General features: G+C 40.7%; 1 protein-coding gene across 1 annotated transcript; it reads left to right on the top strand.

The window, feature by feature from the left end:
- The first annotated feature begins 1,578 nt into the window (after positions 1 to 1,578).
- Positions 1,579 to 16,291, top strand: LOC138107254 (p53 apoptosis effector related to PMP-22-like). Its single transcript, XM_069008538.1, has 3 exons — positions 1,579 to 1,901; positions 15,540 to 15,683; positions 15,959 to 16,291. The coding sequence occupies exons 1-3, from the start codon at positions 1,691 to 1,693 to the stop codon at positions 16,171 to 16,173; spliced, it is 570 nt and encodes a 189-aa protein (XP_068864639.1). The 5' UTR covers positions 1,579 to 1,690; the 3' UTR covers positions 16,174 to 16,291.
- Positions 16,292 to 27,832: the final 11,541 nt, after the last annotated feature.

Raw genomic sequence — 27,832 nt, 5'->3', positions numbered from 1 at the left:
GTCCTTATTTCCAACTCAAAACAGCAGCTGAGGTGTCTTCATAGTTGGCTATGGCTTTCAGCAACACTCAAATTCAATGGCCAAAACAGTAAAAAAGTCTCCTGCTCTCACAGAAGCCTGTTGGATACCCCTAATGGACCTAATGGACAACCACAGGGATATTGGACTGTCTGTGCCACAGGACAGCTGCTGGCAGGATGCTTCAGCTGGCCAGAATGAGAGATAACGCAGCCACACCACTGCTCATCTACCACCAGGCTAATGAGGTATCTGATGTGAGATAACACATGCTGTCATATTAACTTCTTCAAACCAAATTCTTCATGGAGTTACTGTTTCTTCACTGTGTTGCAGCTCATTGTTGTGGATGTTCCAGTTTGGTTCTCTGCAAGCTCAATGCCTCTTCAGGCACAGAGTATCAGTGCAATGCAAATTATTAATTTCTTTTATTTAGGCCATTATTGATTTATGAGTATTAATTCAGAAAAATGCTGTGGAGTTTGCAGTTCAAAACCAGTTCATGGCTGTCACATTGCACCATGAGAGCTGCAATACAACAGCAAATTTCTTTGAGTAAATGTGGTCAGTACTTGGATGCAGCCCCACCTGACAAAATCCACCATGCGAGCAAAGGATACTTTGCATCCTCTGGGCTTAACTGTGTTTCACACAAACCAGCTTTGATCAAGGGCTGCAGCTGCTTTCACATGTAAATGCATTTGGGCCCTACCAAAAGACTAGGTTGTAGCACGTGTTAGTTCAAAGGGAGAGTGCAGGGAACACAGCAATATCGCTTCGGAGCTGACAGACAGAAAACTCTGTCCTGCACTCCCAGGGCATAGATGGCTCATCCCTGCATTGCTCTCAGTAGCCACAGACAGGCTCTGACAGGCCCCAGGCAGTGCATGTACAGCCAGATCCACACACAGGGAGTGTTTGTGAGGCTCAGCCAAATCAAAACTTGTGTTTTGTTCTCCCAGTAAGATATCCAGGTCATACTATATTTTTAACAATAAACCTTGGTTTTGTTTTCCTCTGTACTTATGCCCCAGAAGGGGAAGAGAGGACAGTCACAATCTTTATTGTCTTAGCTTTATAACAGCTGTGGGAATTTCTTTAATTGCAAAAAATAAGGTATGGTTTTATTTTTAAATGGCGTCCAAGAAAGACAACTTACAGCCTCCAGGTGGCAAGTTTCAGAAGCATCTGCCATGTCACGCAAATCGTTCCCTCTCATCTCTGCTTTCACCTGCTATAGTGCAAATACCTTAGAAGATAGAAAGGTGTAAGCAGAGCTCTGAGATGCTCCTGCTGGTGGGAATGTCAGGAAGGAAAGTGTTAAATGCTGAGGGTAAACAGCTCCTGATTTGTTACTTAGTCAGCAGGGCAGAGAAGATCCCACAGATAAACCCAGCCTCGAAGCTTCTCCCCAGCTCAACTGGTTATTGCTCAGCGGCAGCTCTTACTCATCTGAATCTAGGTGGAGCTCCTTCCCTCCCTCCATCCCTCCCTCCCTCCCTCTCTGCCGTGTCTGTCCTGGCTGAAAATCTTTTCTCCAACATCTGCACACGTGCTCATAGGTACGGGCACCACCTTTCCAGGAGCTCTGCAGGAGCACCCATTGCTTTGCATCGCTGAGCCTGTGGCAGAGAGGGACATCCTCATCCCCCCCCACCACCTGCCCTGAACCATGGTGAAGTACGGCCTTGACTACACTCGCTGCAGATGGATCCTTCCCCTGCTCCTGGGCATAGGAGTCATCTTCGGTATCATTGCACTGGCGGGCAGGGGCTGGCTGGAGTCGCAGACCTTGCCCTATGTGCAGCAAGCGTCGCTGTGGCAGAACTGCAGGAGGCCTGACCAGGGTGGGGAATGGAGCTGCGAGTCCCTCATGGGCTACGGTAAGTGCCTACAGGGGTGGTGGGGAGCAGGCTCTGAAGCAGAGGGTCACATCCCCCAGATCACCTCCCCTCAGCTCTCCTAACTCTATCACCCAATACCTGGCATTTATATATGAAGCCATGGGCAATAGGGACTGTCACTGAAATACACCAAGGCTTTTGACTAACTGGGTGAAGAAATAAATGCCCTCACACCCCTGTGCAGAAAAAAACCTAGCGGATTACATAGTACATAAAAACCCACACATGGTATTTTACCAGTGCAGAAAATAATACAGGATTTTCTTCCTCTCTTAGAAGAAGCTGGTAACCTCTTCTCACTAATCACTGCTTTTCAGAACTTAACGGCTACTGGTGATCAAACATCCAAACAACAAGTTGTGTGGGTAAGCCTGGCGTTAGTGTGACAAGCAGGTCTGAGTGCCAGGAAAAGGGAGGTAAAAATGTAAGATGGTAGGAAGATATTCCCAGGGAGTGTCAGGCTACAGAATGCTGCCCTGAAACTGCTCCAGTAGGTGGGTCGTGTGAAAGAGTCTCCTTGTGATTATGAAAGAGAGCTTTAAGAGATGAAAGGATTTCTTGTTCGTACTAAGTTTTGGGGAAGTATGCTATTAAACATGTTGACCCAGGTACAATCTTCAGCTTAAAAAGATGTAAACCACAAGTGTGGGAGAATACCCCAAGAGAAGGGTCACTCTGGATGTGCTCTGTTTCTTTTTTTTATTTCCTTTTTCTTTTTTTTTCTGTATATTTGCTGTTGGACATGGTCTGAAACAAGTAATTGTTAATGAAGGGCTGTTAGCCTGAGCAGGGAAGAAAGTTCAAGAGTTGTTACAATTTATGCTAATTCAAATTACAAGGAAGAACCTTTTCTCTAGGGCTCAGAATCTCAGCTGCTCTTGTTAAAAGTAAGCGTAAAAGCACTTGCTGAAGCAATCTCAGGGATCATTTATTACAGCATTTCAAAATTGTTCCTGAAGGTCTATTGTACGTCATGAAACTCTACCTTCTATGCACAAAATTTAGCTGTAATGAGTTAATTGTAGCAGGCCTCTGTGAGTGTAGGGCTCCAGGCATGGCCAGCTCCACTGAGCATCACCATCCAGTCCTGCTCTGTGGCTGGGCTCCAGCACCAGCTCTGTGGCTGGGCATAAGTCAAGCCAGCAAATTGGCCTCTGCTACATGGCACTTGAGAGCAGGAGAGAGAACACGATGCTTAGTATAGGGCTTCTCAGTCCTGAGATTCCTCCTAAGTTTCCTGAAAAGTGAGCCCTTCTCTTGATCTCCAGGTTAGGCCCTGGAGAATGCCGTGAATGCCAGCTTTAACTGGATGGAAAACAGTGAGATGTTTCACCTTGCTTCTCTTGATAATGCAAGAGAAATTTCACCTTACTTCCAGGACCTATATAGGTGTTTGGCATTTCACTTCCTTCCTTATCCTTCCTCACTCTCATAGCCTTAAATCCTGCAGCTATATGCCCAGTTTCCCACTGGACAGCATCTGGAGACAAACCAGGAAGGTCATCCTCTGTCCTGCAATGTCTGGGGTTACCATGAATCTCATCCACAGTAAGTCCAGCACTTTTAATACAAACATGTTGGACTCAGTATACACATGCAGAACATTACCCAGTAGGTACACTGGAGTTTCCACTGATGCTTCTGAAAGCATTAGAAATGCTGTTCATGAGCTGCATGACTGCATTATGCCCTAAGTAGGCGTGCATCTATCATTTGACCTCTTCAAGGTGACTAAATACTTGGGAAGCCTAAGCAAATCCTCAAAATCCCCCTGGACAAAATTTCCAGGATATGTCTGGCACGATGGAGGCACTTAGCCAGTGAGAGAATATGAGAAGGCTGTAGGTAAACAATGTGTGCAAAGGCCAGGTAACAGTGGGCTACCCTGCCAGGCTTCTGCCTCAGACAGATTATGCCACTAAAATGCAGGTCTTGCCCTTCACAGGGATGACTTATCCCTGACCCAGGAGACTGACTGTTAAGGATGCAAACTCATGTCACTGTCCTGATCCTTTCCAGACCTTTCCTTCAGACACCTTCTCTCCAGAGGTGGGATGTGCTTAGATCCAGTCCCATTCTCCATTTTTCCTTGCTCAGTGACATGGGGTTGGGATTTTTCTTTTGTGACTCCCACCTTTTCTCATGCAGGGCAGAGATGGCTGATGCTGGTCTTGGATTCCACCCAAAAGACCAGGCCATAAGAGCATCTCACTTGTGAGCATCCAGCTTTTGTGTTGAGCCTGATTTTACCTGCCTTAGTGATGAAATACAGTGCTTTAGTAATTCTGGGATTACATTTATCCACTATGCTCTAGAAAGGTCATGGAAAACAGCATTCAGCATCATGTTCTGTGGGATGTTTAACTTTGTGCCAAGCTAAATACAGTGCTGGTTAAACAAAGTGTAATTACACGCCCTCCTGAGTGCAGAGACAAAAGATGTCATGTAAACATAAAGGACAGAAATGTTTTACATCCTTCCTGAGATGAGATCTCTTTTCCCCACTCTGTTCCACAGTTTCCATCTTGTTTCTTCCAACCTTTACTCTCAGCTTCTCTGCCTAATCTGCCTTTGGCAGGGTAGGTTCTGAAATTCGTCCCTCCTGCAGGGGTGGTTTCACCAATAAACATGGTATGTATGTGTACCCCAGCAGCTGCCAGCAAATATTGCCAGCATGACTTGGACAGTGTAGTTATCTTAATCCACTACAGTCATCTTCGTCCTATCATAATTAGATGTAATTGCAACATCCTTGCAAGTTGTTAATTATAATGTGCAAATTCAAATCAAATTCTGCACGTGCAGTGTTTATAATTCCCCTTGAATCTCGGCTGTTTGCCTTAAGATATGTTTATACCATCGCAAGACAAAAACCCAACATCAAGGTTTGTTATATTGGCAGGGAAGGAGGCTGTATTTCATTGGCTGCACCAGCGGAGTTTGGAGGCTTTAACTTTTTTTTCTTTTTTTTTTTGGAAAGACAGCACTTATCTTCTGTGAAAGCATCTGCTCACCTGTGGTCTTGTGCAAAGTTTATGAGCTCTGTGGAAAGTGAGAATATGAAGGGTTTACACACTCTGTTATCTTCTCCAAGACTTCAGATCATCTGCTTTAACCATATGACACTCACGCAGACTTTATCAAAGACTTTTGCTTTTCAAGCATATTTAGTTCAAATAAATAGAACTTTCTAGGAAATAGTATCCAGTGCATTAGGACACTTACTCAAAATGCATGGACTTTAGGATGAGGGACGGAGAGATTCATTGCTCTTGCTCTTCATTGTTCTTGCACTTGAAAAAACAAAGGGCTCAATCTTATGATATGCTTGAACATTTACAAAGAGCGATGAAGACTTTTTGGATAGATAGTGAGCAATATGGAATGTATCTGTGTGGGACATGGCTGAGCTTACAAAGAAAACACACAGGTTAAACCCCATCATGATGCTGGCACAGCACTCCTCTGTTTTTCTTGTTCTTCGGCCATATTACCTGCCTTGAACAAGGTGTGTCTTGCAGACCTGAGACACTTCTTCAGTATGTAATTTATTCCACTGCAGGCTTTGAAGATGTTTAAACATGTGTAGGCAAATACATAATAAACATTAATAATCTTTATTTATGTTTAAAATAAATAAATAAATATGTAAATATAAATGCATATATCATAAGTATATCAAATTATTTATATAAATGATAATAAATTACCAGATATTTCAGGGGAAATAACTGACTTTATTAGTCTGAATGTGATGCACAAAGGGTGAAAAACCTGTGACTCCTCTTCTCCCATCTTATTTTCCACCCAGCCTTGCAGCTCTTCCATTTGCAGATGCTGCCATCAAAACAACTGAAAGTTTAAAGCTCTAAATGTATGTTGAAGAGATTATCTTATTTGCATAGTGCAAACAGAAATCTCAGGGAAAAAAATCAGGAAAAGGCATTTCCACATGGCAAGCAGAATCCACATCTTCAGTTTTTTTCACATCATAATATTAGATTATAGCTTTTTCCTGGGATGTGTGGAGGGTTTTGTGGCTGTGGAGATTAGTGGAGGAATAAATGATTTTGGCATCTGGAAAAGACACCTTCCTGCAGCTTGTCTTCCAGGCAAATAATGGGCAACTATGTTCTAGGTAATTCCAGTTTTATTTTGGTCTTTGAATATGAATGCAATGCTACAAGGTAAGAAGGCTAGTATAGTATGATCATAATGAACAAAAACTACTTCAAATATGACAGCAAATAAGTAAGGCTACAGGATAAGTGAAAGAAGGAAATGTTTCAAAGGTAATATCCTTTTGACAAAAGAAATATTCTGCATCTCCATTGATGAGTAGACTTTCTTCCCTGTTTTGCCTATATCAGGCTTTTGTTTCTGGGGAATCTTTTGCTACAATGAAGCACCACTTATTATTCTGGAGGAAGAACAATATGGAAATCACTTACTAAAAATCCCCAAATAAAGATAAATCAGCAAGGTTACACGGTGTGGTTAGGATCAGTTTCCAAGCAGCAAAGCCCCTCTCTTGGTACTGCACCTACCACTGGCCTTGCACTGCTGGCCACACAGCTCTCCCTCTGGAAAATTACCTTCTCCATCAGAGCAGTGACTCGTCACACCCAGGCACAGGACAAACCAGACACCATATTTTGCCACTGCCACACTACCTACATAAAACTGCTTTTCCTGCCCCCACATTCCCATCACATCTGACAGCCAGCACCTAATCCCAGCATGGGGAAACCCTTACTTGCCTCAAGATAAAGCAAGCGCCCTGAGCAGAGTGACATGGGGACATTTCCAGAGGGACAGGATGGGATACAGCAAGGCCTGGGAGGAGAAACAAGATGTCCCAGTGGCTCTTTGGCATCTGAGGGTGTCTGTACATTGGAATAGAAATGAAGTAAACAAGTAACTGTGCTTTTGAAGTAGAGACCAGCTTAAGTCATGGGGCCTTTATTGCAGATTTTTCCTGAAGTCAAGGTTCTGCACTTAACAGCTTTCAGATTTGGTAAAATCCAAGTAGGTTTGCAAAAGTGTCTTTGCAGCTGGGAAGGAAGCTGGGGAGGTTGCTGACCAGTTCAAGGAAGCCTGTGGGAGAGCCCAGGATGGAGCCCAGCTCTGCCCTGTGCATGGCCTAGAGGGCAAACCGTGACTCCTTTGACACAGGGTGAACTGAAAATAAAAGCCTGCTGCTTCTCCTGCTGTATTGTAGCATTAAATGGTTGTATTTATATAAAATGATTGTCTGTAGTTTTAATGACACTGTTAGAGAAGCATACAGTTTCCTAAGACATCATTCTTTAACGTTACCTGAGACTGATCAGTGAGAAATGAGATTACAAGATTAGTTACTGAATAATGTAGAATACTCAATAATTATTCAAATCTTATAATGAGAAAAAATACAGTTGCAAACATCTAGCCAATGAAAAAATCACATCAGTGTATGTAAGGAATGATGCAAGAAGGAAAGAAAAAATTTGATTTTTCCCCAGCTTGTAGGAGACACTCCATTGTTTCTAAACAGATGTAAGAGAAGGGAATCAAGGCCAGAGCATTTAATTACCATGACAATTTTTATTCCTTATCTGCAATTGCTAGCATGCTTTTCCCTGTAGTTTTAGAGTTCGTCCTTTTATAATTTCAGTGGCAGATTCATTTAATCAGATTCTCTTCTAAATAATAGTAATGCTCTTGAGCAATTAACTCTCCAGAGGGCAATTGCACTTGTAATCCCACTGTTTATTATGCAGCCTTCCCTTAATAATTACAGTTAGATTATGTGGAAAAATAGCAATCATGTGGAGCATTCTCTTCTGCCCATCAGGAGATATGAACTTCTGGTGCCGAAGATTTTAAGATCCTCAACACTTTGCATTGTCAGGCCCTGAAGTCCTTGAGAGAGCATTCCATTCACACAGGAGGCATCTCTGCTGAGAGCATGTGGAAACTTGCGGCCAAACTGTCCATCCTTTTCACCTCTTCTCTTCCTCTAGTTTATTGAGGTAATCTGATACAGCAGGGCTATAATAACATCTCCATAGCCTGAACAGTGATAAGAGCTGCAAGATGCATTTCAAATTCCACTGTAGGTTTGAACAGATTACTTAAGTAGGAAGGTGTTACATAGCAAAAGAAAGAAAACTCTCAGAATATTTTTTCACATTTCTGTATCACTTCTCACTAGCAGCTTGTGTTGCTCTGAGAAACCTTAAACACACTGACTCAGTGAGCATTGTAATGCCATGTCTCTTCTTTGTCAAGTACCATTACAGAATAACTCATTGCTCAAAAATTCCCAGGAACTCAAAGCAGCTTGTGGAGTTCTGACACTAGCCTGTGTTCCAGAGGTTTCTAGCTTCCTTCTACTAGTACTAAATAACACTTCACATCACTTCAGTCCTGCTGAATTACTAATCTGAAACTGAATACATATAATGTCACCTACTGTGCTGACATATGCACGCTGTGCCCAAATTAGGCCCCAAAAAAATAGGAAGTCTCTGTGCAGTTCATTCAACAACCTCATCAGCAGGAAGCAGCAAGGGACAAAGATTTTCAGGATGCGTTGTAAAAGCTGTTTCATTAACAAGAAGAGTAAATAAATTCAATATATTTTTATGAGCACAGAGCATGACTTCTGCTTATATGTTGGGGTTTTTATTTTGAAAATGGTAAAATTTTGCTTCTATCAGAAAACCAGATCCAAGTCCACAGCTGCTGTCTGTTAGTGGGAAATTCCCTAGTGCAAAAGGTGACTTTCAGCAAGGTTTCAAAACAAAGTTTGTTCACAGCATGAAAACTGTAGATCAAGAGTGACAGCAAATCTTGGTGCACATGGAAGATTTAAATTCAGTGTTCGTTAGTCCCAAGTGACTCTGGGAATATAAAACTTAAAAAGAGATTTTTTTGGAAAGGTTCCACTATTTTGATTAAAAGTCCTAGTTCATAGCCCATGTTATCATGGAAATTGATTCTGTTTAATTCACATTAAATATTTCAACCCACTCAGGGGTAATTGGGGAGCAGGTACATTTTGCTATTCTCATTAACTGAGCTTATGTAAATGAACCGATTAATCAATACCTTACCTGTTTTATTTACCTGACCCTCCCAAACCCCATGGACACATCCAAGTATAAGTAATCCTGCTTTAATTTAAAATAAATAGGAAAAAAATAGGAGGAAAAAATGTTACAGCATTAAAGTATATGAGGCTGAGCTTCAATCCTGAGATTTTCTCAGTGTGTGCACCTGCTTCTGAAGATAATGTGAGATAGGGGTACTCCCTGCCTCTCTCATGAGCAAACCTTTAATTTTGAGGCACTGTGTGTGCATTATTTTTAATAGCTAACTTACTCCCTTGGTGCTCCCTTTGATGATGGCTCTACACCCTCTGCCCCTTCTGCCTTCCCAGCACTAAGTAAGCATCAGGGAGCAGCCCTTATTAATACAAGATTTGCAGCAGTCAAACTTGTACTGAGCTTGTGATGAGATGAATCTGAACCACTCCCTCAAGACGTAACTGCTCCTCCCCTCAAATTCAAGTCAGAATAGCTTCTAAGTTTAATTGCTTACCTCAGTAAGAAAGGAGGGTTACAGATTACATAAAGGCTTTGCCTGTGTTTGTGAGTGAAGTCAGTGGTGAGGAATTAATAGGTATTTCATTTAAAGGAGTTAAAGCCCACCAAGCCACACTGAGCTATGACTTTAGCATGCAGCTATGGACAAAACACTGCCTTCTGCTAATACATACTGTGTTTTATTGGGAGACCTACTCATAAAGGTTCTGTTTTTTAATGCTGTCATTTAAAATCATTATTATGGTGTAATCGTCCTAAAGTCCTAATCCTTTCTCATTTATATGGGCCCTGTTACTAATCACTGAGAAATTTTCACAACGACATTATCTTAGTGTGAACCTAAATAGGTCATTCTCTGTTTCCATGGTTGTCTTTTCAATAGTGGAAAGCTAAAAGCTGTTTCCAGCTCACATAGAAATGGCTTTTATGTTATGAGATAATATTCTGTTATTAGACCAGAAATACATATTAACAGCCAATGAATTCTAAAAAAATAATGCAAGGGGGAAAAGAACAGAGTTACCAAAGAAGATGCCATATAGAAAGACTAAAAATTCTGTATTCCACTTCAAAAGACACAAATTCACACCAAAAAAAAATCCAAAGAAAAACCTCCAGTATTCACTACCCATGGGAAAGTTATATGGAGAATGAAGTTGTTTCAAGAATGACCCAGATGCAATGCAGACAGAAACTCAGGAAATAGTACACCTCCAATCATACCTTTGATATTATTTTCCTTGTTTTATTCTATCCATAAATTATCCATGACTAATATGTGATTTTTTCTCATTTGTACAAACTTCCTTTGAAATAATTTTTGGTCAATGGCTCTCAGTCTGCACGTACAGTTTATTCATAAGAAGCTGCTCTTGATGGTTTCCAGTTTATTTTGGCTATATACAAACACATGCACACAGGTATTTCAATGCCAGCTCATGTGATCAGCAAACAATTGAGAGATTATAGCATGCATTTGTTTTCAGAAAGAGCACAGAAGTTTCCCAGAGTTGGCATGTTACAGAGTCAGTATTTCCAGAAGGCAGGATTTTGCGCTGGGTAGTGTTGCACAGGTAACACAGGAAATCCAGAGTCCTGATGACGTGGGTTAATGAGTCTGATGGAGCACCTTAAGATTCATGCTAAGGGGACACAAGTTCTGCTGCAAACGTGCACTTTCACATGGAAACTTTCTTGAGGAGAACAAACCAAAGGGAACCATTATCCAAAGGGGAATTGGTAAAACCTGGCCAAAGCAGTTCCTTTTCAAAGCGAAGCATGTGCTCTGCAGTGTTCGCCACACCCCGACAAAGAACATCAGGTTGAGAAACTCGAGTGAGTTCAGCTTTGTTTCCAAAATAATACTCTTTCCCTTTAATCAGAGGGATGTTAAACAGGTTGAGCTCTGCAAACTCAGCCTAGAAACATTCTCATTACATGCAACACAGAGATGAATCGCTACCACTGCAGATTTTAGTTCTCGTAAGAATCACTTTGCCAGACTGCAGCTACAACTGCAGGGTTTGTGTTTCTTTCCCTGGGTGGTATGAAGGATAACAGAGCAAAATATTAGTCTGTTACATTTTCTTTCACTCCTCCCTGGTTCTTGTGAGTTAAAACTACCCTTCCTCAATTGCACAATTCACTGCACCATAAAAATGATCAGTCAGCAAGAACCTCTAGATAATTGTTGGTGTCTTTGAGCTGGCAGTAAATATTTGTTTTTCTTTCCAATGCTAGTTGTGTATTTAGCTTCAAGCCAAGAGGAAAATTTGGAGAATTATGTTCTTATTGATTATACAAGGAGCAGTACTTCTGAACTCTCTGGGGTTGCTTTCAGAAAATGTCACCTAAGGAGAGACTCAGCAGTTCATGTGGTGTGGGAGTACCAGATTAAGTAACACATGAAAATGTTATTGTGAATGTTTTCCCATGTTTTGAAACACATACACTAGGAACATAGACACTTGTATTTGTCATGGGGGAAGTAGAGGTCACACACTGTTTTCAAGACACAGCAGCTCTTTTTTTGAAGGCACCATTTGGAGCATGAAAGATGGAAGGCTAAGGAAATACTAGGTTTGATGGTTCAAAGTTTTGGCTCAACTTACTGCTGAGCAAGAAAGTTTGTTTATGTGTGAAGTGTTTACACTTTCATCAACTGTAAAATGTGTGAGGGAGTAAAGTCAGGAATGCAGGAAACTGGAGATGTTCTTAGTCCTGGGTGTCTAATTAAGTCCATCAGCTTCCCTATGGCTGCAGCCAGATACAGGATAATCAGAATGTGTTTATATGGTGTAATACAAGAGGTAGTCATGCTGCCTCCAAACTGAGATAGCTGTAATAGCAGAGTAATACATCTGTGTTATTGAATTATGTCTCAGCTAATTATGTTGCTCACAAGATATCATGAGCTCTGTCCTGGCATGGATGGGCTCTTTCTGGTCTCTGAATTAGCTCAGGGGTCTTCTGACACAGCAGGGAGTTATAGAAGTCTGGTGCTTATTTTCATTTTCCAGTGGTCACATATTACTGTATTCACTTTGGATAGCCCAGACTCTCACAAATAATTACTGATTGACTTACAAAACACTGTTATCAGAAGCACTGTCCTCGCTCTGCTTGAGACAGGTGTGAAAACATGGGTTCCTCTTGCCTGTTTGGAGTAGCAAGGTCTTGTTTAAGACAAAATTGCTCAGATAATTGCCAGTTAGAAGGAGTTTTGAAGAGCAGACAGTGTGTAGCTGCCCACAAACTCTTCCATAGTGTTCACTGGTGTTCTTTCAGCTGATGCAGGAACTGGAAAAGGGAGAAATGGGACTGGCACCAAAGTGTTACAGGATCCTGCTCGTATTCAAGGACACTTCTGTATAAACACACATTTCTTTTCTCACAAGCACATTTTAACTCTTAAACAACCAAAACATCACTGCCATTTTTGGGACTGAGAAAACAGATCTCAAAAATTGCTGAATATTTTCACAGACTCAGTTTGATATCCTGTAACCTGCTGCTGCCTCTGTTTCAGTTTTTGATTTGATGACAGGTGGACTGGGCCCTATCAGCTTTTAACTGCCCTCTCTTTATAGCCATGAGTACTCTGAGCTGATGTTGCACCTGTGAAGATTCTTTGGCCTGGAGTTCACATTTTTAAGAAAAAGCTTTGCAGATAGAACAATTTATTTATATTTCTTACTCAATGTTAAAGAAAAAAACCCCAACAACATTGGAAGATAAGAAAATATTTGGGACCAAATTAACCACTTGCTTGTCAGTGTTTTTTGACCTCTGACATTTTTAAGGAATTTTAAGTCTTAGTTCTATTGGTAAAGAACTAAACTACTCTAGTACTCCTGGCTGGCACAAGATGCAATAAACAGTTACAATTATTGCTGCACAAAGCCTTTGTTACCTTATAGTCTAGAAAGGTAAGGTGTTCACACACTGGTCTTAGGCTACTGATAGCTGCTGCTTTTTGTGAAGGACGGATGAACTCAGAATACTGTTCCTCAAAAAAACCCATAGAGACTCACCCTTCCATACGCCTCTACTGCCTTGGAGCTGTGTATTGTTTTTCTTCCACCATTGAGGGGCTTTTTTCTCTTTTGTAGAACTTAGAGCCACAAAATTGGCTCTTAGGTGATTGAGCAATGCCTCCAAATGGTGTAAGCATCCTACAACAAGCATGTCTCTTCTTGCCATATAGCCAGTGCCCAGCGGGCTGGGTGTGCACCCAATCTGCTTCCATACAGTCACAGCATTTGGAACACTGCTTCAGGAGAAACACCTGGCTGAGCCTGGCGGAGGAGGGAGGTGCTGGCATGGGCAAGGTGCCACCGCACATGGCTGCAGCCACCAGGCACAGCCCCCTGAGCCCCCAGCCCAGGTGCTGCTCCCACCCCGGGGCTTGGTGCTCTACCATCAGCTGCTCTTGGGAAGCAAGGCTGAGCTTTGGCAGATGCTCTGGCAGAGGGTGAGCTGGAACCCCCAGGATTCCTGGTGTGTCAGAACTTGCTGGGCAAGCAGCTGGGCTCTGAGTCTGCTCTGGGAAAGGACACCCATTTGCCTGGGAGTTTTGTACCTAACCACAAGTTGTGCACCTAAGAAAAAACATCACCTCTAGATATTCTTGCCATTTCACCCTTTTGCCAGAAGTATCCAGACCTCTTGTATCCAAGAACAGTGAGGCCACCATTGCTGAGAAACTTCTCTTATGGCCAGGTGCCCCTTTTTTTTCCTGTTTTAAAGGAGTAACAAAGAGGCTGGGAATAGGAGCATCTTCAATGGGGTATATTGAGCAGTGTAAGAAATTACTCTTCTTAACTTTTTCTTCTGATACACTGCCTGAGGTGCTGTCCTCCCACCTGAGCCTCCACACTGCATACTCTGAGCCCCCTGTAAACTCCCAGAGAGAAGAGTTTGAGCTAAAACACTTGGGCTAGAAAACGAGATGTAAGAACACCTTTCCTGTCCCTTTCAGTCTTCTCAGGCAGCTGCCTGTTTACTGGAAAAACAATCCAGTTGAAAAGCCCTATAAGCAGACAGGAACTTTGTGGAATAAGAAAGACAATGGGCATGGCATAAAACGGAAGATTTAGTGCAATAGCTACAATGGAGCAGGGATCATAAAGCAAGGAGCATGTCGAAAAGCAAACAAAAGAGAAACTGGTTTTGATGGACTGAGGGGTGAAAAAGGATAGCTGGAAAATCCTGATCCATTTTTCTTGCCTAATTGTAGTGGTGGTGTGGGCCTTGGGGAAAGACAGATTAAACACCAAGCTCTCACTCACTGGGGACAGGCTGCTTTCATGCTTACCTGGCTCTGGTCAAGGGAAAGGCAGGACACTTAGCATTTTATTACTTCCATGCTTAAAGCAAACAATTTGATAGGTTACTTACTCAGTTTCAGAGGGAACTTTTACTGAACAGCATGCACTGCATTTAAGTTGAATTGTAATCATTGTCAGGGTTGTTTGGGCTGTGATAATTTTTTGGCACTGCTGCTGCATACATTTGATTAGAAGCCAACACTTGACAAAGGCATAGTGGCTAGATGAGGAGATGAAGTCTGTAGATGCCTAGCAGACTTTAACTGCTTACTCGATTTAATACGCAATTTAAAATGTGTCAAAGTGGGTTTTTTACATCCAGAAGAAAAGACACTTTGATCTCTTTGAGCAGTAGTTGCTCCTCAAGACTTGAAATATTAAATAAATATTATTTTTCCAGTTGTTACGCCAACATAATATGCTTTGCTCAAACATGTTATAACATAAATTTTTACAATTTGAAAATGAAAGAATTGATATCCTGAACAAGCTCTTGAATTGAAGCAGTTCTAAATTTGGGCCAAAATCAGAGATCCAATTTCTCCACAAAACACATTCCACATCCTTAGCTCCATTTAGGACACAGAGCTAAACTAAGGCTGAAAGGCAGAAATCACTGAATTTTGACATTTATAAGCTATTTCCACACCTTTAAGTTTGCCAGATTGGTAGTGCTTTTATAAACACTCTGTTTCAAAGGAAGATTTTTATTAGTTTCAGGAACAGTTTAATTCTCCTTGTCTGTGCAAAACGAAGCTGGTTTTATGGCATCTGCTGAGGTAACATTTTGCTATTGAAGGACAGGGTCCATTCTTAAATCTTTAAAGCCATTTTTATCTTAATTCTTAATTGTTAAAACTAAAGAGTAAGCTTGCACCCAAGACCCCACTGCACTCTGTGTGAGAAGACAAAGCTGGAATTTTTATGCATTCTGCACCTAGTGCATCATTTCTTATGGAACCGAAATGTTCACCTATAAGGGAAGAGAAAGCTCCCATGGTTTCTTTCTTGGGAGATGATCCTCTTTTCACAGGCTTTAAAATTAACCTTTAATTACTAACCAGAGAAAACCAGCTTTTGTTTGCTTTTGTTTTTTTTTTTTTTTTTTTGTTTTGGTTTGGGTTTTTTTTTGGGGGGGGGGGGTTTGTTTGTTTTTGTTTTTGTCCCTTTCTAATGTATCTTCCTTCTGATTTCAGCTTGGGGAAGAGCTGCTGCTGCCACATACCTGGTTGGCTTTCTACTTCTAGTCATCTGTTTTGCACTGGCCATCATAGCATTTGCCATTGACACACTTCGGTTCAACTTCATTCGTGGGATCGGAGGCTTGCTCTTTGTGGCTGGTAAGGCAGTACATGGAGTCAAGCTTAGCTTGGGCAGATATATCCATACTAGAGCTGGTATCCCCCTCAGCTGATTCTACACCTAAGAATTATGTTAATAAATATTCTATGCCTGTGTGCACCTGAGATCTCTGTGAAAAATCAAAGTCTGTCATGGCACTGGATCGATTTTCGGATCCTCCAAAATATGGATGGGTTTAGCTGTAGGGATTATGGAGGAAGGCAGTGGTGCTGGGTGGTAAACATTTTTTTTTTGTTTTCTCCTGTTTCTTCAGCTGTTTTCTCCGTCATGGGCCTGGTCATTTATCCAGTAAAGTTCTCATCTGAAATTGAAATGACAGGAATCAATATGTTCAGCTGGGCCTACGGCTTTGGCTGGACCACTGCCATTATGGAAATATGCTTGGGATTCTTCTTCTGCTGCCTTCCTAACTATGAAGATCAGATCTTGGGTAATGTCAAACCCACATATTTTTACTCTTCCCCATAAACACCAGGAAAAATGTGTTCCTGTTCCAGAGATACCTGACAGACTAGCTACGTTTTTCAGAATATTGTCATCAGATGTTAGTAGAAAAGGCTGGAAACTTTTCTATTGTGTGTAGAAAAATGGCACTGGCATCTGCAATAAAGTTATCTACTCTATTTTGGACCTTCATAACTGATGTGGGTTATTAGATAAAGCACAAATATTAAAACCCCTTGGTTTTCCTCATTCATTCCCATGGGTAGGATTTATGTGGATTCCATTACATCTCAAATGCATTCATAATTGTAATTAAGTTCAGAAAAACTTATTAAACTGGCAATAAACAAAACAATGTGTATCATCTTCCTGAAGGAAAGCAACTCACAAAAATCCCATTTTGTATGTATCATCTTTAACCTGAAGATGTTGCACATTTTTCAAGAAGATAAATGCCTTTACCCACTGACTGCCAAAGTAGTAAATTAGTCAGCCTGCACTTCATAGCTTTGCTTCTAGTTTTCATTCACTCACTTAAGCCATAAGGACAGAGTAAAGAAGGGATTAAACTCCCTGCCAGAGCCAGCATCTTGACTTTTCCTCATTCACATGTAATGTATATATTTCCAAATATTTGCAAGAGTAAGCAAGGACCACCACTAAACCCTGAAGAATCCTGGTGGGCCATTGCTGGTGTCAGTAAAGAGTGGGCAGAGGAAGAGGGGATTTCAAGCCCCCTGTGCAACCTGCATACCTGGTTTGATAAAGCTCCTGGAGTGGCTTTCTTCTTGGGTGTCTGACACTTTTTTTCTGCTGCATCAAAAGCTATGACTTTTAAATACCCTGTTATACTGGTCCAGCTTTTTTCTCCAGTGTGGGAAGGTCAGGTATGATTTCCCTACACCTCAGGAGTTGAGCTGGAGCAGTGTGAGAGTAAGTATTATACAGTTGCTAAAAGGCCCCTTTTTTGTTCATTTGCTGTTCATAGGTATTTTAAAAGTATGAAGTGTATACTGTCATATGTAACTGTAAAATGCATTTTTAAAACCCCTTACCATACTATACTAAAGCTCTCATAGAGAAAATCACATCATAAAACATCTTCCAGCATCTTATACTCCACAGTGCCTCAAACCTCAATATACTGCAAGCACTGAAGTATACTCAAGATGCTGCTGGTTTCTGCCTTGCTAAACCTAACTTTATAACATTCCATTTATTCTCTTAAGTAAAAAAAATGGATAATATGTGATGTGGAAAAAGAGTCTCATCTACATTCTTAACTACTGAGGTTTATTAGCTTGTAACACATCTGCAATTTTGTAACTATGTGTATTATGAAAAGCCCTGCCAAGTGTTTTTTGTTTCAACGAATAAGAGGTGGAATATTTTTTAGTTAAAACTTCTTGGTAGCTAAAATTAACAAAGGCACAGGGCTTCACTTGGGTTGTTTGGAGTTTTTTGGTTGGTTTGTTGGGTTTTTTTAAGCAGTTAACTCCATTCACTTTTATGGAGTGTCTCCTAACTTTGATCAATAAGTGTGAGAGATGGGGAGAGTATGAACAATGGGGAGAATACATGCAACAGGGAATAGTTAGACAAGAACATGTAAATACTTTAAAAAATACTTCCTAGCTGGAAGAAAATCAAGGTGAAATACAGTTGAGAACACAGTTTATATAAAATGACTTACAATTCTTTGTGTAATGTTATCCATTCAGGAAAAAAACTTATCATAAATATTTTCATTATGCTTATTACACCTAATAAAAAATGGTATCTATGTATTGTTTCAGAAATGAGTCTTAACTTTTGTTCTCTACTGAGACTGGGGAAGTAGGGAAGCCCCCAAAGCCTCCTCAGGCACCACGTTGGAGTACCTGAGTATGCTGGCTGGAATTTGACATCCAGCATCACAACTACAGCTTGTGTTACTCTTCAGCCCTATGCTGGCTGTCTCCTGAGGCCTTGTTCACAAGCCCATGAGAATAGTGGACATTTATGGACCACTCTGTTTGCTTGTGGGCTTATGGTGTTGAGTACCTACAGACATGATTCTGTGCCATGATGTGCTACAGCTCGTTTTGGCACAGCCGGTAACGCACTCGTTCCCTGAGCAGGAAACCAGCACGGTCCTGCTCAGTGTGTTTACTCCAACAGATGTGGCAATCCCCTGAGGAAGCTAAAGGAAACTTAAGCAACCACTGTTTGTATTTACAGTTTCTTTTGCATTAGCTGGACACTGACAAAGCACCCCGAGGTGGGGAAAGGTGCACAAAACAAGGTTTGGGAGTGTGACTCCAACCTTGATGAGACAGCTGAACATAATTAAAAAGCAAAGAAAATCTCCCGTGATCATCCCCTTTCCTCTCTCCTCTCTCTTGCTGATCTCAGCAGCTTCACCACCTCCTCTCTTCCCTTCTTCTCCTCCTCCTCCCTAAAGGTGCCTGAGCAGTGACAGGGCTGATGACTGCAGGGCACAGCCCCAGTCCCCATTCCCCACTGCCACTTTTCCCTTCCTGGGAGAGAGAAGGAATGAAGCAACTTGCTGACCCCAGCACAGCATTAGGGACTGTAGCCTGGCTCCCTGTCCCCGGCCCTCACTGGAAAGGCTTTCCCTTAAAGAACGAGGTGGGCGAGTGTGTATCCAACAAGCAGAAGTATCACAGGCACTAGTGCTCAAGTGAAATCCTGCCTTTAGGGTAGTTTGCTTCCAGTCATGCCAGGCCAGTTCAACACAGATTCCTAGAAAAACACATCCAAAACCCTACATCAGAAAAACAGTGAGAAGAAGGACAAAACTGTTTTACAGATGCCAGTGTTGTTTCCTGTGACTGCTGTAACAGGAGTGCATGGCAAAAACAGTGTGCAAAATATGCATTCTGACAGAAAAGGAAGCTGAATCCAGGAGCCAAGGGTGTCATCAATTTATTAGATTATTAACTATCAACTGCTAGGTTATGAACTGAATTGTTAAATTAGTCTACAATTTAAGGTCGAGTACAGTATTAACTAACAAAGTTGTTAGATTAATTTGAGCTAAGTAACAATCAGAAACCTTGGATTTTCAAGCGAAGGAGAAATTAGAGGAAGAGAAGACATCTCCTTAGTTCTTCATCTCTGTTAGCCAGGGTTCTTGCTCCAAGTCTTGTCTATAAGAGGAAAGGGCATTTAAACACTAAGAGCAGCACAATAAAAGACACAAAGTTTCATTGTGTCCAATGGCAATGCTACAGAAAGAGCAAGGAAGACCAGATGTCTGAAGCATTTGGGAACATTAGGTCTGCTACAACAATGGAAATAAAGATGACTGCCAAAGGCATTGCTACTGTTCCTGTCAAATTAAAAATTAGGGAAATATCCTCCAACAAACATGTTTTATCTAATTCAACTTTGCATTGCTACTGTTCCTGTCAAATTAAAAATTAGGGAAATATCCTCCAACAAACATGTTTTATCTAATTCAACTTTATTACTGAAAACCAATGGAGAAATTGTGCTGAAAACAAAGGAAATGTCAAGCAGCCCTACAGAGCTACAAACTGAAAAGAAATAAGGAAAATCTCCTGCTGGTAAGTTAATATGTTCAATTTAATTTCTGATGTTTCTGCCAGAGCTTGAACATCTTGGTCTTTTCAATTTTCTCTGCATATGTCCATATTTCACTTTACATTTCTCAGGTACCTGCCATTTGGTCTTGAAACACCTCCTGCTTAATCAATAATTCAAATGCAATCTAGTTGGCAATTGTATTTGTTGTGCATATTTTGTTGTATAAACGAATGACAAGACTTAAGTTTTGACCCCATTGACATCACTTACAAAACATTTATTTATTTTTTTTGAGTGTAGCATTTCATTCTTGAAGTGAAAACCCTTTATTTTATATGTGTTAAGAATCAATAATACCTCTAATGGATGCTCCCTTCAGCAGCTCTGTTTACTTCTGGAATAGGACACTGGTATGGACAAGGTAAGAAAGACCTGACATATCATTTCCAAAATAAAGGACAATTCAATGTGTGTAAGATTAGCAGAATCTGGGTCATAATTAAATCACATTTTGTTAGATGCACAACATGGTTGCATGAAAAAGATTCGTCCTTCCTTTTGAGGCATTTCAGTTGTGTGACAGTTATTACTCCTTATAATTCAATCTCTTGGAACACTTCCTTGCACATTTCTATATTCAGTGGATTTCTCTGTGTTCTGAAGATAAATAGATTCAAGAGAATAATGAAACGAACAAGCTCCTGATAAGGGAAAAAGGGATTGGCCCGTTTGCACACTGTTAGAAAGTAGGAATCAAACCATCTTGCTAGGACAGTGATCTGAACAAATAGTTCCTTCTGGATCATATTGGAAATTCCAGCCTGAGAATTGAAAGACTGATAATAATGGGGAAAGACAGATGAAATCAGTTGGGTCTTCCTTTATCTTGTTCCACACTGTCAAAATATTGCTTTTGCCAGAAATTTTGTTTTCAAGAAAAAATTGTCGCTTTGGTGCAGGTCCATAGGAATGTCTGGGCCCCAGTTTTATCTGCAAAATGCTTCAGTGCTAAGTGCCAAAATCCAAACAAGCACCTGAATAACCTTAAGGCTGCAGATGATTCTAATGGGGCCATCAGAGCTGTTTTCATGGGTTGTTCCTTAAATGACTTGATGTATTAGGTCTCATACGTCCATCTGCACACAGTGGTTAGTTCCACAGATTTCCTGCATGTGAAGTGATGCAGTAATTATTTTTTTTCAATTTTGCTTTTCATTTTTCATGATCAAAGTGAAAATGTGGATGTATCATAGGATTTTGCATGGTGTTAGCTGGGTGTGAGGAAAATTTACAGGAACAACTTTCAAAATAGTTTTCCTGTTTAAGACAAATGCAGTGAGATTGGATCAAACTGTCCTCTCTTGGGTAGCTTTTATGATACTTCCTTTTACTTGTGCCCTAGTTTGCCCAAGCCATCTGGTTTTTTTGTAAAAACTGTTTTGTGAAAACTCACACTAGTATCATACTGAAAAGAAATTATATTAGGTATCCATGGAGAATCCATCATAAAGCACTTTAAATAGCCCTTGATTGTTCAAATGCAGATCAAACAGAGAGGCAGATGTTGTCTGTAGGATTTTTCCACAGATAGTGTAAGCCCAGAAGAAGATGCAATTAACTATTGACTGTAGACCTGGCTTACATGCCCAGCTCCCCATTTCTTACAAACTAACAGGTGCCCTAGAACTTTGCCCTCAGGGGAACATCAAACAAGTAAAATGCAAACAAGAAAAATGAAGGAAAAATATTACATAAAGTATTTACATATACACATCCATAGTGTCACAATTTAGTCCATAGCTGACCTCAACATGAATGAGAATGGACCAAAGTTGTGTGAATCACAGTTGGGGCTCTGCTGTTATTTCCAGTTTTTCATTCTTTTATTTTCCCATATGGAATTCTTCTCACCTCACCTCTGTCAAGCCTTACTGCTTTTTTCGTATCTGTCCCAATTTTACCACACCCGGTCTTGACAAGCACACACGTGTTTGCCATGCTCATATCTGAAGGATGATATTAATTCAACTAGGCTTTTATCCCTTAACCCTCTTTCTTTTCTTCTTAAATAAAAGGGCTTGTAGTAATAAAATCCTGCTGACGTTAGGAAAATTGGAAGAATGGGGATTTTCTCAGGCTGTTTTAGAATTAACCCACAAAAGAAGAAAGAAACAAGAACTGAGGTTCAAAAGAAAAACCCAGTCCAGTACAAAAACAGTATCCCAAAATCTACTTGCAGTCTTGACAGTAAAATGGCTTGGGGTGATTAGCAGCCAAACTACCTTTATGGCTCCCTCCCTCATGTGAGTGCATACTCCGTGTTGCTGTGAAGTTTCTCACTAGCTTCAACAAATCTTCTGGGCACTGGTTTCTGAATTCACTAGTATGCAGAGAGAGGAGCTGCCCATCGCTTCTGCCTCCTACAGCACCCAGGGAAGGGAGTTTTAAGGCAGAAGCCCAAAGGACTCATTTGGCCCTTGTATGACATGGTTGGTGTCTTCATGGCAGGATGGGATGGTTGTCCACCTGATAGGAAAGTTTCCCTCTGTTTTAGCCTACAGTTTCAAACAGGTTACTAGCAAGTTGAAACTGCCATTTTATTCATCTGAGAGGGTTTTGTGAGAGGACAGAGGAATGTTACAGATTTGGAGACTCACAGTGCTTAGCCCAAGGATTTTGTAAATTAAGAATTCACCGTGTCAAGATCTACAAGCTTCCTTAAAATACTCCCATGTATAATACACAGAAAAAGGGAGGGAACAGACACACCTATTTATCTTCATAATTGTTAGGCCTGATGCTTTGACACCACAAAATACTCTTTGGGTTAGTAACAAGAGGATGAGTACAAAGAGCTGAAACTTTATGCTGGTGATGATCTCCTGAGTCACCAAGTGCTGTCTCTGGCTGTTAGAAAAAATTACTTATTATCTTGTTCATTATCTTATCCAACTCTGCTTTGCTGTCCATTTGTTACAGAAGGTTGATTTGAAAACAATCTGAGGGTCGGCCTCTGATTTCCATCCAACATGTATCACTAGCCAGAAGACAAGAGCACCTCTCCTTCTGGCACTGCCTATGGCAATACCCAGGGGCAGCATTGTCACCTCTGAGCTTTCCTCCTGCACAATTTCTTGTTTAAACTGCAAAAACTTGCATTTTGACTGCTCCATACCTTTCAAACCATCTTTCTCCAAGCAGAACACTACTTTCCAAATCTGTGCTCCTGTCTCAGCTGCTGCCTAATATCCTATGACTGCCATAAGGGGTAATTACTATCATCCCCAGTAGTGTCTTGGGCATCATTTAAGTCCCTCCTCTCTCTTGCTCAGCCTAGAGCACAATTATTCCGAGCTGGCCGTGCAGCAGCCAGATGGGGAGCACTCTTCATCCTGGCTAGGGTGTGACCAGGCTGGAGGGGAGCCTTGTTCATCTCTGTGGCAGTGCATGCTTAAAGAGCACCTAGGCCAGCATGAGACAGCATTGCAAAAAAAAAAAAAAAAAACAACAAAAGACCAAAAAACCAAGGTTAAACCAAACTTCTTTGGATCTCCATCTGCGCAGTAATGACAAGTAAGGGCACAAGAACTGTTTGCTAAAGCTCTTTTTGCAGTGGTCGACTGGAAATGACATGTTCTGCCTTCACCTCCCAAGATCCTCAGGGCATTTGGGAACCATGAGTCCTTTAAAGGTTCAAAGAAAGTGGAAAGAATTCTTCTCCTCATACACTTCCACTTCCTCCCAGTGAAGCAACTCAAAGGTTGCTCTGGAACCTCCAACAGGAATGTAACTAACACAAAAAAGAAAACCAAAATAGTTCAGAGGAGGAAAGGCGGCTTCAGGCATCGTAGTGGACTATCACCTCCTATATATAATATTAGTTTACACAGAATATTGCACAGATCATATACAGTGTATGCTTCAGAAAAGGATGGTTTGTTCTAGTGTAGTAAACATTGCTACAGGTGGTATACCAGCTTGGATTAGTATTGGAAATTAGGCTTGATATTTATCAACCTTGTGTCATCCAAATAGTTTCAGCCTGAGTTGTGTTTGTTTGTAGCTTACAGCATAAAAAAACTCAGAAGTCTGATATTAATTTTGCCTAAATGATTGATTCTTTAGGGCATTTTTGGTTTTCTTTTTATTTGGCTTACTTTCATGGACATCGTCCCAAAACAAAATACCTATTTCACCTTCCTTTTCCTGGTGTATTTTTCTCCAGATTTTAGAATAATAAATTTCTGAAATTAAAAATTTGAACTTTCTTTCAAAGCATGTAGGCATGACATTTTAGGTATTTAATTTTTATTTTCCAGTGCATGAAAATATTCATAAATGACAAATTTGAGAGTTTAAAGAGATCAGAGAAGCTGAGGTCTGATTTGCTTTGTAATGAGCAGTCTATTTGCCCCTGAATTGGCCTGGTTCTATTGTAAATACAGTAGCTGCTTTGCTATTAAAAACAGTAGTACAGCTTATGTAAAGCTAATGTAATCCAAAGAGATTCTTTCTTTCAAGTCACCATCCAAACAGAAAGGCCAGCTTTGAAGGTTATCAGATGAGAGATCACAGAGGACTGAGCCAAGTTACAGGGCTTGCATGAGGGTTCCTCCGCACTTACTCTCCTGGTTTTGAGAGTCCCTGCCAAGTCAAACACAAACATAAAGACTTTTTGACAGCCTGTGAGAAACATTTTGAAGGCAGAGAAATGCCAAATAACACAGTACCTCTGCCTTATGCTCCTGCCACTAAAAATGTGACCTGTGCCTTGCTACAGCTCTACAGGTGTTTTAGTTTTCTAATGTAAGGGCGCTTCATTTTATGTGCATTAATATAATGAAAATGTAGGCTTGCCTAGCAATAAAAAAAATGAATGAACTAATATGCAGGGGATGTTCAAAAAGGGAGTGCTTGTGTTGCCAGTCTCACAGAACTTTATCATTGTGATTCCTTCTTCCCCCATGGCTATGGTAAGCAGGACTATTATGCACCTCTTGCAAGCAAAAAATATATTAATTAATATCCCTCAAAGGGCAATTCCCATCAGGCTTTGGGACTGACAAAATACTATATAGATGCAAATAGTAGGCACCTAGAACATCTACTCACATGAAATTAATCTCAGCATGGAGCAGCTGGTCTGGGCAACAGAAAGCCTCTCTTCCAGCTTTAGGGCAGCCAGTGTATTTCTACTGTCACAAGAGATTAGGAAATACACTGTGCTGTCCTAAGGAGCTGAATCGGCAAAAAACCCTGGGCTGAGACGCTGCTGATGAGACATTCAGTATCAGTTCTTGGGTAGAAAATGCCCCTCGGGCTAGGGCTGGGCTGCTTCGAACCTCCTTGGCAAGGAGACAGGAGGCACAGTCATCCAGCACTTGGTTCTGGGGAGCAGCTCCTCCGCAATCGCTTGAGGGCAGTGAGACAGTTGGCAGAGAAGAAGCCATCACAGCGCCGAAATTAAATTTACAGGCTGCTTTCCCATGGCTGTGCTGGGACATAGCAGGGTTTATAATTATGCTTTAGGAGCCTCCGCCCTCTTGCCCTAATTTCCAATTAAAGTTGTACCCTTCCCAGTAAAAATTGCAAACATCCTACAAATGGGGAGGAGGCCAGGAAGGACCATTCTGTGTAGATCAGTAGCAGACAGCAACCTGGAGAAATTATGCCACAACCAGCAGCTACTCAGCCTCGTCACCTGATAAATTTCCTCTTCTAGACTTACTGATGGTGTATTAAAAGCCAAAAGGAAAAATGGACAACAAGTGGAATGGAAATGTGGTGGGAACAAAAAGAGAGGGGAAACAGACGAGGCAGCAAAGCAGTGGAAAAACTGCAATGCTTCAGTCTGGATGCTATTCCTATGGTCAGCCAACTGCGACTGTCTAGAGTGAAGTGCTAGGCTAGATGTGTCAGCAAGAGATACTCTTTTACTAGTTTGTTTTCCTAACTAGTTTGTTTCCTAGATGTTAGACAGTGTCTTCTCTGTTTACCCGTACCTCATCCTAGGTGACCCAGCTACTGCACCTAGAAACCAATGTTGTTCATTAATCTTGATCTTTTGAAAGGTAGAACATCAAAACTCTACAACTAACAGCATTTTAAAATACTTTTCACTTAAGTTTTGTGGACAGTCTCCTAGTTTTTATAAATCACTGCAAGTTTTTATATATATTTTTCAAGTGTTGGCAACTTCTGATTCAGATTCAGAATGTGCAAGACCTACATTTTCATCTCCAGAAGTTTGTCAATAGAAATTTCCTGGTAGCTTTAAATGACCAATAAACTGCTCTGAATGCCAAATGGCACAGAGGAAATGTGTGGTTGGACTTGTGATGGAGGCTGGCAGCACCTGCTTTAACGAGGAAGAAAGGATATGCAGATGCTGCGAACCCTCTGTTTTACCACATCTGAACAGGTCTTCCTCCTGTCATGGGTTATGTTACTCAGTCAGAAGGTTGCAGCTGTGAAGGAAACATCTCTTACCCAACACACAGATCTTCCTCTGACATTCTCTCCTCCTCCTCATTTGTCTCCTCATTTGCCCACAACTCTGCAGTGTCCATTCTTTTCATGTGGGTTTAAATTAAGGAAAGACCATAATCTCATGAGTGGCATTCAAAGCCACAACTTTGCCCATTGTAATAATAATAATAATAATAATAATAATAATAATAATAATAATAATAATAATAATAATAATAATAATTTAATATCTCCTATAAGATGTTAAGAGGATGTTTCTCTCTTCCCCTGTGTAATGAAGAGTTTCCTTTTAACTTTAATAGTCCTTGTTCCATCATCTGTGACTAGCAGAATATGGTATTATCAAAAATATAATTTATATAATTAGAGATTTATGAGCTTATATTGAACCCTTTACCAGCCTGCTTCTGTTTCTAGACATTGCAGTTTTCTTGTTTGGTTTTGCAGCTGGTAAGAGCCTGTGTGGCCATTAAAACTGAAAAAAAAAAAAAAAAATAGAAACCTTTCCCATTGGAAAAAGCAGATCTGGACAAAATAAGACTGTAAGGCTTCATTTGCGGACTCAGGCAATTATTATATTCCTTTTATTCTTGTAGAACAACAAAATCAATGCTTAATGATATGAAATTTTTGATCTTATCAAAATAAAAGGATTTATGAAAATCACTTTAGTAAACCCTTAGTTTATAATTCTAAATAACTTTTCCTAGACATTTTTTAGATTTAAGTCAAAACAGATGGAAATATAAAACCATTAAAACAGAAATTGTAGAAAAGAAATTTCTTCATTGACCACTGTCAATAAATGTAATTTTTAGGGATCGGTTTTATGGAAGTTTTGATTCTGGTGAATAACCATGACTTAGTTATCATTAAAGAACTTCTGTACAGAAAGAAAAGTGAGTAAATGTGGAAAAGATAAATGTTTTTGCAGTTAGATGTTATAAAATGAAAAAGTGGAAGAAATGTCCATCCTGGAGGGACTGTGAATGTCCTGTCCATTTGAAGAGTACCAAAAGTTGAGCTCTGTCAGTGGGGCTGCAGCCTCTTTGCATAGGTCAGACACTGCCTTAATGCAAAGCTGTGCTCAGCACTGTCTGCACTGCTTACACCTGGCACATCGGACTCCTTAGGTCTATATGAGGAAAAGCCTTGGGACAAGGCTGTGGGGGACACACAGCTGGATCCAAAGACAAAGCTGAATCCGGATCCACCTCTTTCTTCGGAGCAGGAGGTGTTGCAACATGACCGACGCGGCTGCTGTTGCTGAAGATAACATGTTGTGTGTGAAGTACTGGCTTCTTCTTCAGTCCAGGGTGGCATCCATGACGTCTTCTTTGCTCCCTGTGTAGTACAAGATGGATTACAAGCAAAGGGAAGACTATTAATTGTATAATTAGCAAATTATATATGTTGAAATGTTACTAATTTAGTAAGAGCTTTTATAGCAGCACAAACAAGGAGCCATTTCTCACATAAAAGACAAAGTTTTTGCTCATAGCTCTTCAGGAGTTATTAATGTTAAAGCTTTTTCAAGCTACCCTGGACTAAAAAGCAGACAGAGTAATTATCAGCTGCTCTAACTGGAAATCTTTCAGCCATCAATCAAGGAAGATGTGGGAGCAAAGGACAAATGCACATG

The sequence above is a fragment of the Aphelocoma coerulescens genome, chromosome 3 (assembly GCF_041296385.1).
Source record: "Aphelocoma coerulescens isolate FSJ_1873_10779 chromosome 3, UR_Acoe_1.0, whole genome shotgun sequence".
Taxonomy (NCBI): Eukaryota; Metazoa; Chordata; class Aves; order Passeriformes; family Corvidae; genus Aphelocoma; species Aphelocoma coerulescens.
The sequence above is the reverse complement of the archived record's forward strand: the minus strand, read 5'-3'. Positions and strand labels throughout refer to the sequence as shown.